This window comes from Rhinolophus sinicus, chromosome 15 (assembly GCF_057876585.1).
Source record: "Rhinolophus sinicus isolate RSI-liver-muscle chromosome 15, RSI-T2T, whole genome shotgun sequence".
Classification (NCBI taxonomy): domain Eukaryota; kingdom Metazoa; phylum Chordata; class Mammalia; order Chiroptera; family Rhinolophidae; genus Rhinolophus; species Rhinolophus sinicus.
The window spans coordinates 16,328,715-16,341,674 of record NC_142515.1 but is presented as its reverse complement, the minus strand read 5'-3'; the positions used below and the strand labels follow the sequence as shown (position 1 = coordinate 16,341,674).

Sequence of the window (12,960 nt, the reverse complement as noted above, 5' to 3'; positions counted from 1 at the left end):
AGCATCAGCAGCCCATCCCCCATAGACCCAGTGCAAAGATGTGCCAAGTTTTCTTGTGTGCGGCGTTCTTCTGGCAGTGGAAAAAAGCTCTTAATTATTAGCCTCTAATGAGCAGTCCTCACCCTGGCCCCACCTTATCACGCCAAGCAACCACAAGGAACAGAATTGCAGGGAGGCCTGTTGTGTTTCATTCATTCTTTGCTTTGGCCCATGTTTTGCAGAAAGCTCCAGGTACCTGGAGATGAAATCTCTGGATATGAGGTCACCGGAATACACTGAAGTGGAGCTGAAACAGCCCCTTTCTTTGCCTTCCTGGGAACCAGAGGACGTGTTCAGTGAACTCAGCATTCCTCTAGGTAGGCGAACTACACCGTCCTTCCTGAGAATTCTGCTCCAGGAAATGACAGTTTCCTAGTAACGTCTAAGAGCTGGAGAGGGCTTCTTGTCACATTGTCTTGTTTTTCATGCCTGATGCAATAAAGTAGGTTTGCAAGGTGCTACTTTACAGTTTCTTGCCAGAGCTCTGAGAGACTAAAACAGCCCCTGGCAGGGAATGCTTTATTCCGGAGCACAGGGCCCTCATGCAGCAGGGAAGCAGAGGCCCAATGGCCGCCACAAAGTCAAGAGCCAACCTCTTCCGCATGGTCCTCCCTGCCCTCCTTGCCCCAGCCCTTCCCAAAACAACACTATTTATTTCCTCTTTGAGCGATTAGCTTCTCTGAGGCAATGGTGCGGAATAGACTGCGTTGGGGGCAGACTCTATATACTTGGCAGAGGGAGCATTGAATGGAGAGGGACCTGGGCCCCCTCCTTCCTGTTCCGCTTACTGGGTGACTGTCTGTTCTCAGATAAGTCATAGCCCGGAATTTTTTTTTTCCCCCCAATCACTTCAGGTCCTTAATGAACAAGTCGAGAGAGAGAGAGAGAGAGAGAGAGAGAGAGAGAGAGAGAGAGAGAAAGAGAAAGAGAAAGAGACTTTTCTAGGAGGCCTTGGGAGTGGGAGGTACTGTCAGAACCCAGCCAGAGGCAGCCAGGAGATCAGGGCCCTAGTCAGGGAAGCACCTGGCGGGGGAGTTGAGAGGTGGGGTAGGGGTGGCCCTGAGAGTGGTGATGGCTCAGGCCTCAGGCAAGGGAATGGTAGGGCCTCACCGAGAGCAGTGGGTGGGGGTTCCTGAGCCTTAGTTTTCTCACTTATCCTGTGAATTGGACCAGATCAGTGACTTTTCAATGGTGCGGATGTTAGAAGGGCAGCAGGGAGGGAGTTTCATCATAAAATCTCCTCGGGCACATTTTCAAAGAGGAGAGTTAGCTAGAGGCTCAGGGTAGGGAGTGAAGGGACTTGGGGAAAGTTTTTTGGGAGCTTCTGACACTCCCAGCAACCCAGTGACTCCCACTGCAGCCTATATCCTCTTTGTGTCTCTGCATTGACCCTGAAAGGTGTGAAAGCAGTAAGACAAAGGAGTCGCAGCGCTCAGAGAGGGAGCTTGGGAAGATGTCACAAGGAAGGCGATAGCCTAGGTTCTGTGATAACCAGTGACCACACGTCTGCTCAGTCAGGGAGGGGCCAGTCAATATGGAGGCTCACTCCATCAGTTTCTCTTTTTCGTTTCATCTCCTTTAAACAATTTCTTACTGTCTCTGTCCTCCAAGTGTACCGTTTTCATAGAGTGAGATTGAAAAGCAAATGTCCTTTTTCTTCAAAGGGATAAATTTGCTGCATAGCCTCCAACATACACCAGGACAAAAACTGAAATCAAACAAACAAACAAAGAAGTACTGACCTTAGAATGGACTGAGATAAGTGCATGAAGGGCCCGGGTGTTTTAAGCCTGGAAGACAGTTGCACAGGCTGCCTTATCAGGGAATGCCAGATGGTTCTATCGTGCATTCTTTATGCCTTCATTCAGTCAACAGCACTTACTGGGTACGTGGCACTATGAGAGGTGCTCAAAGGGGACAAAGAAATGTAACACAAGTCTCTTGTCATCCAAGAACTTGGAATCTAATTGACACATACACACAAGCAAAAATTAAGAATAAATTCTGCTACCTTATAATTAGTGTCTTTTTCTTTTTCATTACAAAAAGTGTGGAAGATTATTGTGATTAATTTAAAAAATAAGAACCATATAAAGTAAACATTAAATGTCATACCTCTTCCCCCTGGCCTCTCCCCAACTCCAGAGGTAGCTACTGTCATATCCTCAAATAGTTTTTCTCTCACAGAAATAGGATCACACTATATACATAATGTCCTGTAATTTGCTTTTTTTCACTTAACAGCAGGTTTTGGAGATCTTTTCATGTCAGTACATAGAGAATGCATTCTTTTTAACCACTGCAAATATTCCATCTTAAAAGATGTACCATAACTTATCAACCCATTCTACTGGTGAATATTTAAGATTTTTTTAATTGTTTTTTCCTGTTATTAAAATGCTATAATAACGAAGCTTTTATTTTTATCGCTTACAGTGCAAGCACCGCTCCTAGTTTTTTTGTTTTCTTTTTTCTTTTTTGTATATATTATCTCATTTTAGCTCTCTGAAAACACCTAGAGGTAGGTAATATTATTTTTGTTTTACAGATAAGAAATCTGAGATGCAGGGTTGCAAAGCTAAAGATCAGCAAGGACTGGACTTAAGCCCCAGTGGTTTGACTCTAGAACCATGCTGCCTCTGTGCTCTGCTGCCTCCTAAACGTGCTGTTACCTTTGTTGGCCCATGTTTCTGTAGGACAGCATCCTGGCCTGGAGGTTGTGGAGTCATATGTGTTTGCATTTCACCTTTTCATAGTTGCTACTAAATTGCACTTCAAAAAGATTATAGTAGTTTTCACTGCTACATTGAGTGAGAGAGTTCTCTTTCTTGACATTCTTGCCAACACTGCATATTATTAGTTTTCAATCTTTACCAATCTGTTAGGAGGAAAATAGTATTTCATTCTGTCTTTTTAAGCAGCTTTGTTGAGGTGTAACTGATGTACAATGATGTACACATACTGAAAGCGTGCAGTGTGACCAGTTTTGACACGCATATGTAGCTGTGACACCATTGCCACAATCAAGACAGTGGACATAGCATCATCCCCCAAATTCCTTGATTACTCCTTTGTCATCCTTCCCTTTTCGTACCTCAATCCCCAGGTCACCACTGATCTGCTTTCTGTCACTAAACACTAGTTTGCAGTCTAGAATTTTCTAGAAAGGGAATCATACAGGATGACTGTTTTTGCCTGGCTTCTTTCACTCAGCATAATTATTTTGAGATTCATGCATACTGTTGGGTGTGTCTACAGTTGGTTTCTTTTTATCGTGGAGGAGTATTGCCTTGTGGATGGGACATACCACATTTTGTTTATTCATTTGTTGATGGGCATTTGGGCTGCTTCCTGTTTGGGGCCATCACAGATTGTAGTTTTGTACTTGATTACAGCCTTCAGTTAGCTTTGAGACCCATTACCTCTTTGATCTCTGGGGGTGGGAAGGGGTGGATGGTACTATCATCCACATTTGACAGGTAGGGAACTAAAGCCCAGAGACTCACCTAAGATCACATAGCAAGTTCAGGTCAGAACTTGGGATGTCTAACCTGAGGCCCCCCTGCCTTCCTGTTTCTCCAGGCTGAGCAGGATGGTGTAGGAAAGGCAGATTTGTACAGTGGTTCAGAGCACAGACTGGAACCCGACTCCCTCGGTTCCAACCCCAGCTGGCTGGGGATAAAGACAGCTTAGCTAACCTCTCTGCTGATTTTTTTCATGTATAAATCAGGCACAGTGATAGAAGCCTACCAGGTATACGGTTATTTGGAGGATTAAAGGAATACTTGGAAGGTTTTAGAGTCTTCCGGTAGGAGGTACTTAGAAAGGGTTGTCTATTATTATTTGCTTATGAAGTTGTTTTTGAGACCTGCTACGTCCCCTCACTGGGGCTGCATAACCCTTCACCCTCCAGGATCAGTCACTACTGTAGAGAGACTTCCAGGAAGATGAGTGACAACTTTCTGGCTTTGTCCCTGTGGAGAGCAGGGAGGCGGAATGAGAGTGCCAAGGACCGCATACCATCAGGAGGAAAGGGAGAGGTAAAGTCCCGTTGCTCAGGGACTGCGGTGGGCATGGGGAGGGGGGCACTGCCCGTGTGTTCCAGGCCAGCTCTGGGTGACTCCAGCCAGCATGAGCCTGCCAAGGCCTGTTTTTAACCAGAACCAAAGGGCATTGCCTATAAAATGCAAGCTCCCCCTCCACCCATCCCCGACTTTGCTAGGATGACGGAGTTATAATTGCCTGTGCCAAGAGCTATTATTAGAAGGCAAATGCAGCTTTAATTATTATACTTAATAGAGGCTGAAAAATGGGAGGAGCAGGTGGCTCCAGAACTATCGGAGCTGTGGCAGGTTTTCTTGATGCTGCCGCTTCACTTGAACCTCACATTCCAGAGGCGTCCTGAGGCGGTGTTGGCACTGTGGTGCCTGGGGCAACTCCCAGGTACCCAGGGGACTTACCAGTCACTTGGGGATCCTCCCTGGTCAGACTTCTCCTCCCCCAGTTCTGCCTTTTGACTGCCCAGTACGTCTGACCAGCTGCTGGGTGGGGGCAGGGAAGAGAGTTGCTGCCAAACTGGGGGGTACAGGTTCTCCAGGCGGCCTTGGTGACGGGGTGGAGGGCGTGAAGGCCGATGCATAGGCAGGTGGCCTCTTGGAGAAATGTTTAACACGTGTCTGGAAAACTCATATTTTCTGAGCACCGGGTAAAATGATAGGTGCTTCCCCATAGCAACATGTGTGGTATTATTACTCCCATTTTACAGATCAGGAAACTAATCTCAGAGAGGTTGAGTAATGTATCTGAGGTCACACAGTGTAAGTAAAAGAGCTAGGACTATGTGACTCTAAATTCCATTTCCCCTCCACTATACAGCGGCTTCCAAGCCCTTTTTCTTTTTCTTTTTTTTTTTTTTTTGGCAGTGGAAGCCTTTGTTCAAGTGAAATCTCACCCAGAACACCACAGATGGTAGCCATGTGCTTTGGTTGAAAGGGGGGGAGCTGCCAGTGCAGGCCCTGCTTTATTCACTCTCTGTGTGGTGGTTTCTGAGGCTGTTGCACCCTTTCTGGGGGCCCTAGCACAGGCTGGAAGGCCAGTTGGGAAACTAGGTTTCTGGAGACCTCAGCCATGGTCTGCAGTGAAAACCCCAAGGATTCTTTCCTGGGACCACCAACGTGTCCAGTCTTGCAGGGTCTGGCTGGGACAGGGCAGAGGGGCCGGCTCTGCTCACAGGCTTGCGTTCACTCCCTGTGGCCTCCGCTGCTGCTTCACCTTTGCCAGTTGCCTTGATCTTGCCTTGCGTGGGCCTCTGCTCCTGGTAGAGCAGCAGCAAGGGGAGGGCTATGTTGTAGGAACAGAGGACGAAGGCAGGCCTTGCTTAAAGCTCCTTGGGCAGCCACAGGCAGGAGCCAGGGCCCGTTTGTGAGGTGGGGGTCGAACTGGCCGCCCACAAGCCAAGCTAGGGCTGTTTCTCCATCCTTTGCAGTGAGGGGGGAGGAGGAGCGAGGCAGAAGGGCACTCAGCCTCCCTTTGGGCAGCCGGGCCTGAGTGAGATTGCTGAGGGCACAGCAGTGTGCTACGTGGCAGTCAGAGAGAACTAGCTGAGAAGGCTCCCCAGGCCCTAAACCACAGAGAAGCAATTTGTCAAGGCGGGCTGTGGGCAGTCCTCCCAGGCTCACCCCTCCCTCCTGGCCTGCCCCTCTACACTGGCTTTTTTGAAATGTTAAAAAAAAAAAAAAAAAAAAAGAAGTTATAATTACAAGTCTAAGCTGCTTCTCTATGACAGGGTCTCCTCTGCACTCAGCTCTGTCTCATGGGAGATGGGAGGAGGAAAGTGAAAGAAGCCCCAGACTTGTGGTCATACACAGCCTTCGTGGAGACCTGGCCTGTCTTCCTGTCTGGAAGAAGCTGCTGTTCCCCTGGAACTGTTCCCCTGGTGTGCCGCTCCCAGCCCCCTCTCTCCCCTCCACTCAGTGTGGCCAGCTCTGCAACCCCCCAGCAGAGCAGTGGGAGCCAACCAGATGGCAGCAGCACAGCCATTGCTGAAGTATGTCAGCCCACGCAGTGTGGGGCCCGACCTGAAAGCGGGATCTGAAAGCCATCAGCCCCTCTTCTTTCGCTCCATGATGGGTCCTGTTTTCCACAGTCCTCACGCTCTGCTCTTTTGCTGGTGCTTTCTAATCAGGTGCCTGAGGAAACTGAGGCACAGGAGGGATTCAGCTAATTCTCCCCAGGTTACGTAGGTTCTTAACATCTGCTCTCTCAGATCTGGGCTCTTTCCACTTTGCTGACTGTGTCTTCACGAGGAGAACTGTGACCCCCAGAATACCTTTGGGAGGCTGGAATAGCCACCATCCTTTCAAAGATGAATTTTCTGGGCTGTGACACTGTCACTTCTCTGGCTCTTAGGTCACTGTTTCCTTTCCTTAGATTCAAAAGGCCTCCCAGAATCCTGAGACTTACATTTAATAAATGACAAATAAAATACTATTACTTGATGGTTCAGATGTGAAGACTGGGGAATATTTATGATAATACGTGAGAAAGGGAGGGAGGAGACAGATTATACTTAGGGTATAATTAAAACTGCCCCCTCTTCCTGCAAAGGAAAAGCTCTACATAAAGACAGTGTGGAAGAAAATGTTTTGATTGGAATGACTCTGGGTGATTTTTCCTCACTTTCGCTTATTTTTAAAAAGTTTCTTTAATGAACAGAATTCTAAATTAAGCAAACAAAAATGAAAGCACTCTTCCAGAGTCCTGGCCACAACTTCCGTAGAGAGGGGTACAGTGTGGAGAAACGAAATCCAACAAGTGAAACGTATGAAACCTCCTTTCCCCGGAAACAGGCTGGTAATCAGAGAGCAGTTCCCAGAGACAGTTACAGAGCATGTACTTCTCAGCACTCCATCCCTTACCTTCACAACCACCTGTGAAGGAAGTAGGTGCTATTCTCTACGTGCCTGTTTTGCATATGAGGAAACTGAGGCTTGGAGAAGCTAGGTAACCAGCCAAAGCCACAGCCAGTGAGGCCTGGAGCTCATTGCTCCCATTTCCGCCCGACGGCTGCAGGACCCCAGGGCCTCCCATCGCGTCCCTAATTGACAACTTGTCCATCTCCCATCCTTCTGCAGGGGTGGAGTTCGTGGTGCCCAGGACTGGGTTTTACTGCAAATTGTGTGGACTATTCTACACGAGCGAGGAGATGGCGAAGATAAGCCATTGTCGCAGCGCTGTCCATTACAGGAACTTACAGGTAATATCAGCCTTCCTCACCTAGCACTGGGGGCCTCTCTGGTCTCTGTTTCTGAGTTTTTCTTTCCTTCCACCACATGGAGAACCCTTACTCTTCGCCCCGACCTGACTCCACCAGGCTTTTCCACGTGGTGGCTGCCTCCCATGTGCTCTCAGAGCGCGTCTCCACTTTGGTACTTAGAACGTTTTATTGGGTTGGGTTTTTTGTATCTGCCTTTCTCTCTAAACTGAGTAACTCGAGTTTGTGGCCCATGGTTGGGGCTGACTGTTTTCAAAAGACCTGGATGTGCCAGATGCAGATATCTCTCTGTTTCTGTTCCTCTGTGCAGTATCCTTGTTTGCTAGAATAAAGGTCACTATTATGCTCTATTGAAATGTTTATCCATACTGCAACTGTATTTTTTTTTAAATTGGGGAACAGTGTGTTCTTGTAGGATGTCAAGTTGTTTTTCAATCTAGTTGTGGGAGAGCGCAGCTCAGCTCCAAGTCAAGTCGTTGTTTTCAACCTAGTTGTGGAGGGCGCACCTCACATGGTGGGATTCGAACCGGCGACTTTGGTATTATGAGCACCTCACTAACCACTGAGCAAACTGGCTGTCTACCAGTGGTTCAGCTCCAAGCTCAAGCCGTTGCTTCTCACTGGTCCATGTGGGAATCGGACCGGTGACCTTGGTGTTGTGAGTACCGTGCTCCAACCACTGAGCCAACCAGCCGCCGCCCTCCAGTGGCTCAGCTCCAAGCTCAAGCTCAAGCCATTGTTTTCTGCGTTGTGGAGAACACAGTTCACTGGCCCATGTAGAAATCGAAGCTTGCACTCTCACCAAAAACTGAGCCATCCGGCTGCCTCCTGCAACTGTTTGTCACAGGCATACTATGTAGCACACACTGTTCTAGGCACTGGGGATACAACAACAAAAACCAAAAAATACAGGCAAAGCCCCTGCCCTCATGGAGCTTCCATTCTAGTGTAGGAGATAAGCAATACATAAATAAAGTTTTAAAGTCTATTAACAGGTGACATAAAAATACTCTATATACCATATTTCGTTCAATCTAAGGTGGCATCAGTGTAAGACACTATGTTTCAATACCAACAGGAAAAAAAGAATGTTGCAAATTACACTGTGAGGCTCCATCAACTGTAAAATGCATCTTGATTTCAGAGATGTTAATGTGTGAAAAAAAAAGACATCTTAAAAGCAATAAAATATAGTAATATGTCCTATAACATACAGATAATGAATATAGGGCATATTAGAATGTGGTTTTCATAATGAACTGGGATAGGTTGGGATTTAGTAAATTAATGAAAGCTCGGTATATGAGATGCCCAGGGTAAGTGTTTTAAGACACCTCCTGTTTGTACTGCAAGGAATCAGAGTAGTTTTTTGACACATGAGGCTTCAACTCAGAAAGACCCCCAGGTTGGCAGCGTACCCTAATTCCACAGCTAAATTGTCAAAGAGTGGCTATTCTTGTGGTTTTTAACATGAGAGGTAGACCAGAATCCCCTGGACAGTGTTTCACAAGTAGGTATCCTCAGTCAGATATTCAGTGGAATTTGGGATACTTAAATGGAAAGTACTTAATTTGAGAAAGTCCCCCAAATGATTTGAAGTTTCTTAACCTCCTAGTTAAGGGCCAATTCTCTTGTTTTACAGTTGAAAAGCTGTGTGATTTGTCCAAGGCCATGCAGATAGTGAGTTACCAGGCTGGAAACAGAGCACCTGATTCTTAATCACTTTCCTCTTTTTACTCTACTCAGCTGGTCATGCCAACTGAGGCCCATAATGTCATGGCCTGGGTCACCATCTGCAGGGACTGTCACTGGCTATGCCCAAACTCAGGTCATTTAAGCCTCTTGATTTCCCTCCAGAGAGCAGCTGCTCTGTGACTGATGAGGCCATGGGTCTGGGGCCCAGGTCCCAGCCTGTCCTGGGGGAGGGCGGGCAGTGAAGGCCTGACTTGGCCAGACTAAGGGTTCAGACTGGGCTCCACACAACCAGCTGAGGGCAGCCATCTACCCTGAAGACATCAGCACCCCCACCCCAACAAAATGAAAACTGGGGAACGGCACGGATGGACAGGGTCTTAGTGATCATCTGGTCCTGATTTTCCTAAACCTCGGTCCTCATGCAAGCTGGCATTTTTTATAAATGCCATTTCCTGGACCCACCTTCTACCTGCGTATTCATTCTCTCTAGGTCTGGCCTGAGAATCTGAATTTAAAAAATCCTTCCAGCAAGTTCTGATACTTCAATGTGAGAACCTCTGAATTCATCCAGAATTATTGGTTAGATTATACAGACCCCAAGGAGACCATACAACTCAAGGTCATCCAGGAAGTTAGGAAGAGTGCCAGGGTCTCTAATTTTAAATCCCGTGTGTTTTTCCAGAGCAGTGGACTGCACTGTGTTCTGGGCCTCAGGACCAGACCTCCAGGCAGACTCACCTCTCTCAGCAGGCCAGAGCCATTCCTGTGTCCCCAGGCATGTCTGGTTCAGACAGTGGCTAAGTCCTTACACCTGTCAACTGCAGTTCAGGTTTCCTTGTGCACCTGCCAGGGAGCTGGGAGCCTCCACCGCAGGCTTCCCAGATAGGGTTTCTGTCAGTGGCCTTGACAGAACATCTCTGTCCACACAGCCTTGCCCACCCCACTCTAACCCAAGTTACATTTGTAAAAAATGGAGAATTCAGATCCGAGCAGCAGATGCTGGCAGACACTGAAGTCAAGCAACTTGTAAACCTGGCCCCACCAGGAGGCTTTGAGGCAGGGGTTGGGATTGCTCTTCGAGGCAGGGAGCAGGTGGAAGCAGCCTCTCCCATGCTCTCTGTGCAGCCCCTGCTGTGCCCCACTGCTGGGCATGGCCCAGAGGAAACCCACCCAGAGCGATCTGGAACAAGGGGTGGAGTCAGTGCCATATGGGAAACTAGGCACATGCATGGCACCAGTTCTGGACAGGAACGTGCCTGTAGCAATACACTCATCCACTCGCCTTCCTGAGCACACCTTTCCCTCCCCTGGGCTGAGGCAAAGGGGAAACCCAGCCCTCCCTCTGTAACCTGGCCCACAGGGATCCATGGTCTGCCCCTCTCCCCGTCAGGCTCACCCACCTCCCAAAGCCAACCCCAGCCACTTCTAGAGAGAGCAGGCAGGGCCAGTCATCTTACATACATCATCTCGTGTGACCGTCAAAATCACCCTGGGAGAAAGGAGAGGAGACCGTTTCTCCCATTTAACAGATTAGGGTCCAGCCTGGGAGGAGATAAGTGAGTTCCCTGAAATTAGATGGCTGGTGCCACTCATGATAAAGGGCAGCATTACGGAGTGTTTGTTTTGTGCCAGTGCCGTGATAAGTGCTTTATGGTACCTCTCTTAGATGTCATAGCAACCTTATGCGGTAGTTCCGTTATCACCCACACCATGCAGGTGTCAGAGATACTGGGTGACCTGCCTGTGGAGAGCTGGGATTTGAACCCAGGTCAACTGACAGTAGCACCCACACACTGACCTAACCCTGCTGACTCCTAATCCAGTGCTGTTTGCACTGCCCCTGGCGGCCCAGCAACCAGAGGCCCCAGGCGTTTTCTAGCTCTGTTTCACTGCATTGAATGCAGAATCCCAGAAGTGGCCGGACGTTTGGCTGGGGGCCCGTCCTAGCAGTGAATGTCCTGGCAGGTGAGGCAGCCCCAACTGTGGAACAGACATCCATAGAAGGACCTCCAAGACCTCCACCTGCCAGCCTGCCTGACAGGAAACAGGTTGTTAGGAGTCTCAAATGTCAGGCTGCAGTTCTGGCTTTCACAATCTCTGTAGGACAGACAGCATTTCTCTCCTCCCACCCTTCCAGCTTCCTTCTCCTCCCTCTTCCTTTACACGTGGACGGACCTCCTGGATACTGGAGCTCTTTTTGGAAAACAAGTAGCGTTGTTATGAGGATTCAATGAGTTTAGATAAGAAAAACAACAGCGCTTGCACAGGATAAGGCCTTGGAAGTGTTTGCTATTGTTGGGAGCTGTACTTTCTAGGCTTGCTACAGGAGACATGCGTTACTTGTAAACTACCATAAAGGGGGAGGAAGTGCATTGCTTATCGTGGGTCCTATAGCCCCAGAAGGATCTGAGGAGGCAGGTGAGGGGGTGTCACCCATTAGGCAAGATGATTGGGGCGGGGGGCAAAGCACACAGCACTTCCTCTCCTCTCCTCTCCCTTCAGGTCACCACTGACCCTCTCCCTTCCTCTGTCACTTTCTTCCCACCACAGAAATACCTGTCCCAGCTGGCTGAGGAGGGCCTAAAGGAAACAGAGGGGCCAGGCAGCCCGAGGACTGAGGACAGCGGAATTGTGCCCCACTTTGAAAAGAAGAAGCTCTGACACCCCTGGTGGAAACGGTGAAGGAGGGCCTAGGAGGTGGGGCCTTCCTGATCTCCAGGACGGGAACTAAAGACAGAGAGGAAGAAAAACAAGGCAGGCCTGTTGCCTGCATCTGTTCTCAAAGATTCATGAAAACGCCTCTGAAATGTCTCCCAGAGCTGCTCCCAGACCCTGCTGTGTCTAGCCCATTGAGCGTGGCCCACTCAACACTCAATCGCTGTGACTTTTGTTTCCCTCAGACAATCTTTTAATTTGCTTCTCTCTCTTCTCCCTCCGCCCCCCTTTCTGTGCCAAGGGTCATTTCCTCTTCATAAAATCCAACTTCTCAGGGATTTTCACAGTGTTCACATTTTTGATGGGATCGGACAGATCAGGCCAGGCTGAGTCATCCAAGGAAAAGATTTCACGGAAACTCCTGGCTCAAGAACCACTTCAGTGACCCTGGGGCAGTTTCTCTGCCTGGCATCCTGTGCGGGAGGGGAGTGAGTGGGACCCTGCAGTGGAGGAGAGGGGGCACCCTAGACAATCAGTCGGCACAAACTGGGAGTTCGTCCAGCTGGCCCACCTTTCTGAAAAGCCCTTGATTTTATTAATAACTCTTTTACCCTTTCAGTTATTCTAGACGTCTACCAGGTTCATGCCTTAAAGTAAAATTAAGTGAATTTTACAGAGAAGGAAAAGAGCCCTTCATTTTGGAAGCTCCGAAAAGTTCCCACCAAACTTATTTCCCTCCACGTGGTTTCAGGAGATGCCAGGGATTGTTCTATTCTGTGCAATGAATGTGGTGTAGATTCACTTTAATGAAAACGAAAACAGACGCATCCTCTTCCTTTAGGTAAAACAGCAGTTGGTAAGGGCATAGGTCGAATGTTTGCCTCCCTGCCATGGGTCGCATTGGCTCAGGTGACACCAAAACAAGGCAGTGGCATTTGTCCTTGACTCACCCTTGGTGCCTGCACGCCAGGCTCCAGCAGCCTTACTGTGGGATGGTTTTAAACGGTGTCTCGGTGAGGGAAGAAGCTGAGGAAAGAGCAGGCTGCAGGGCTGGAGAGCATTTGAGGAGTGCCTGGGGTTTGTAGGTGGGCCCTTTCCGATGTGGCAGAAGGTCAAGGGCAGCTCAGAGTTGACCCCATGTGCAGACTTTGATGTCAAATGTTGTGCAGAACAGAGCCCTTCGCTTCCATCGGGCCATCTGATAACTAGAGGGCAGAGCCTTCAGGTCCCGGATGAGTGGTGGGGTCTCCAGTTTGATGTGACATTGGGAAGGTTTGGGACAAAGGTGCTTGGGGAAA

General features: G+C 48.7%; 1 protein-coding gene across 3 annotated transcripts in view; it reads left to right on the top strand.

Moving 5' to 3' along the window:
• The window catches only part of RBM20 (RNA binding motif protein 20), a 181,009-nt gene extending 169,009 nt beyond the window's left edge, over positions 1–12,000 (top strand). For 2 of the 3 annotated variants that reach the window (XM_074339073.2, XM_019725114.3), the window contains exons 12-14: positions 222–356; positions 7,173–7,294; positions 11,558–11,820. In XM_074339073.2, the coding sequence (XP_074195174.2) occupies positions 222–356; positions 7,173–7,294; positions 11,558–11,668 (368 nt within the window). In that variant the 3' untranslated portion in view covers positions 11,669–11,820. Of the gene's footprint in view, positions 1–221; positions 357–7,172; positions 7,295–11,557 lie in introns of all 3 variants that reach the window. The other variant, XM_019725113.3, reaches the window with a different exon arrangement.
• Positions 12,001–12,960: the final 960 nt, after the last annotated feature.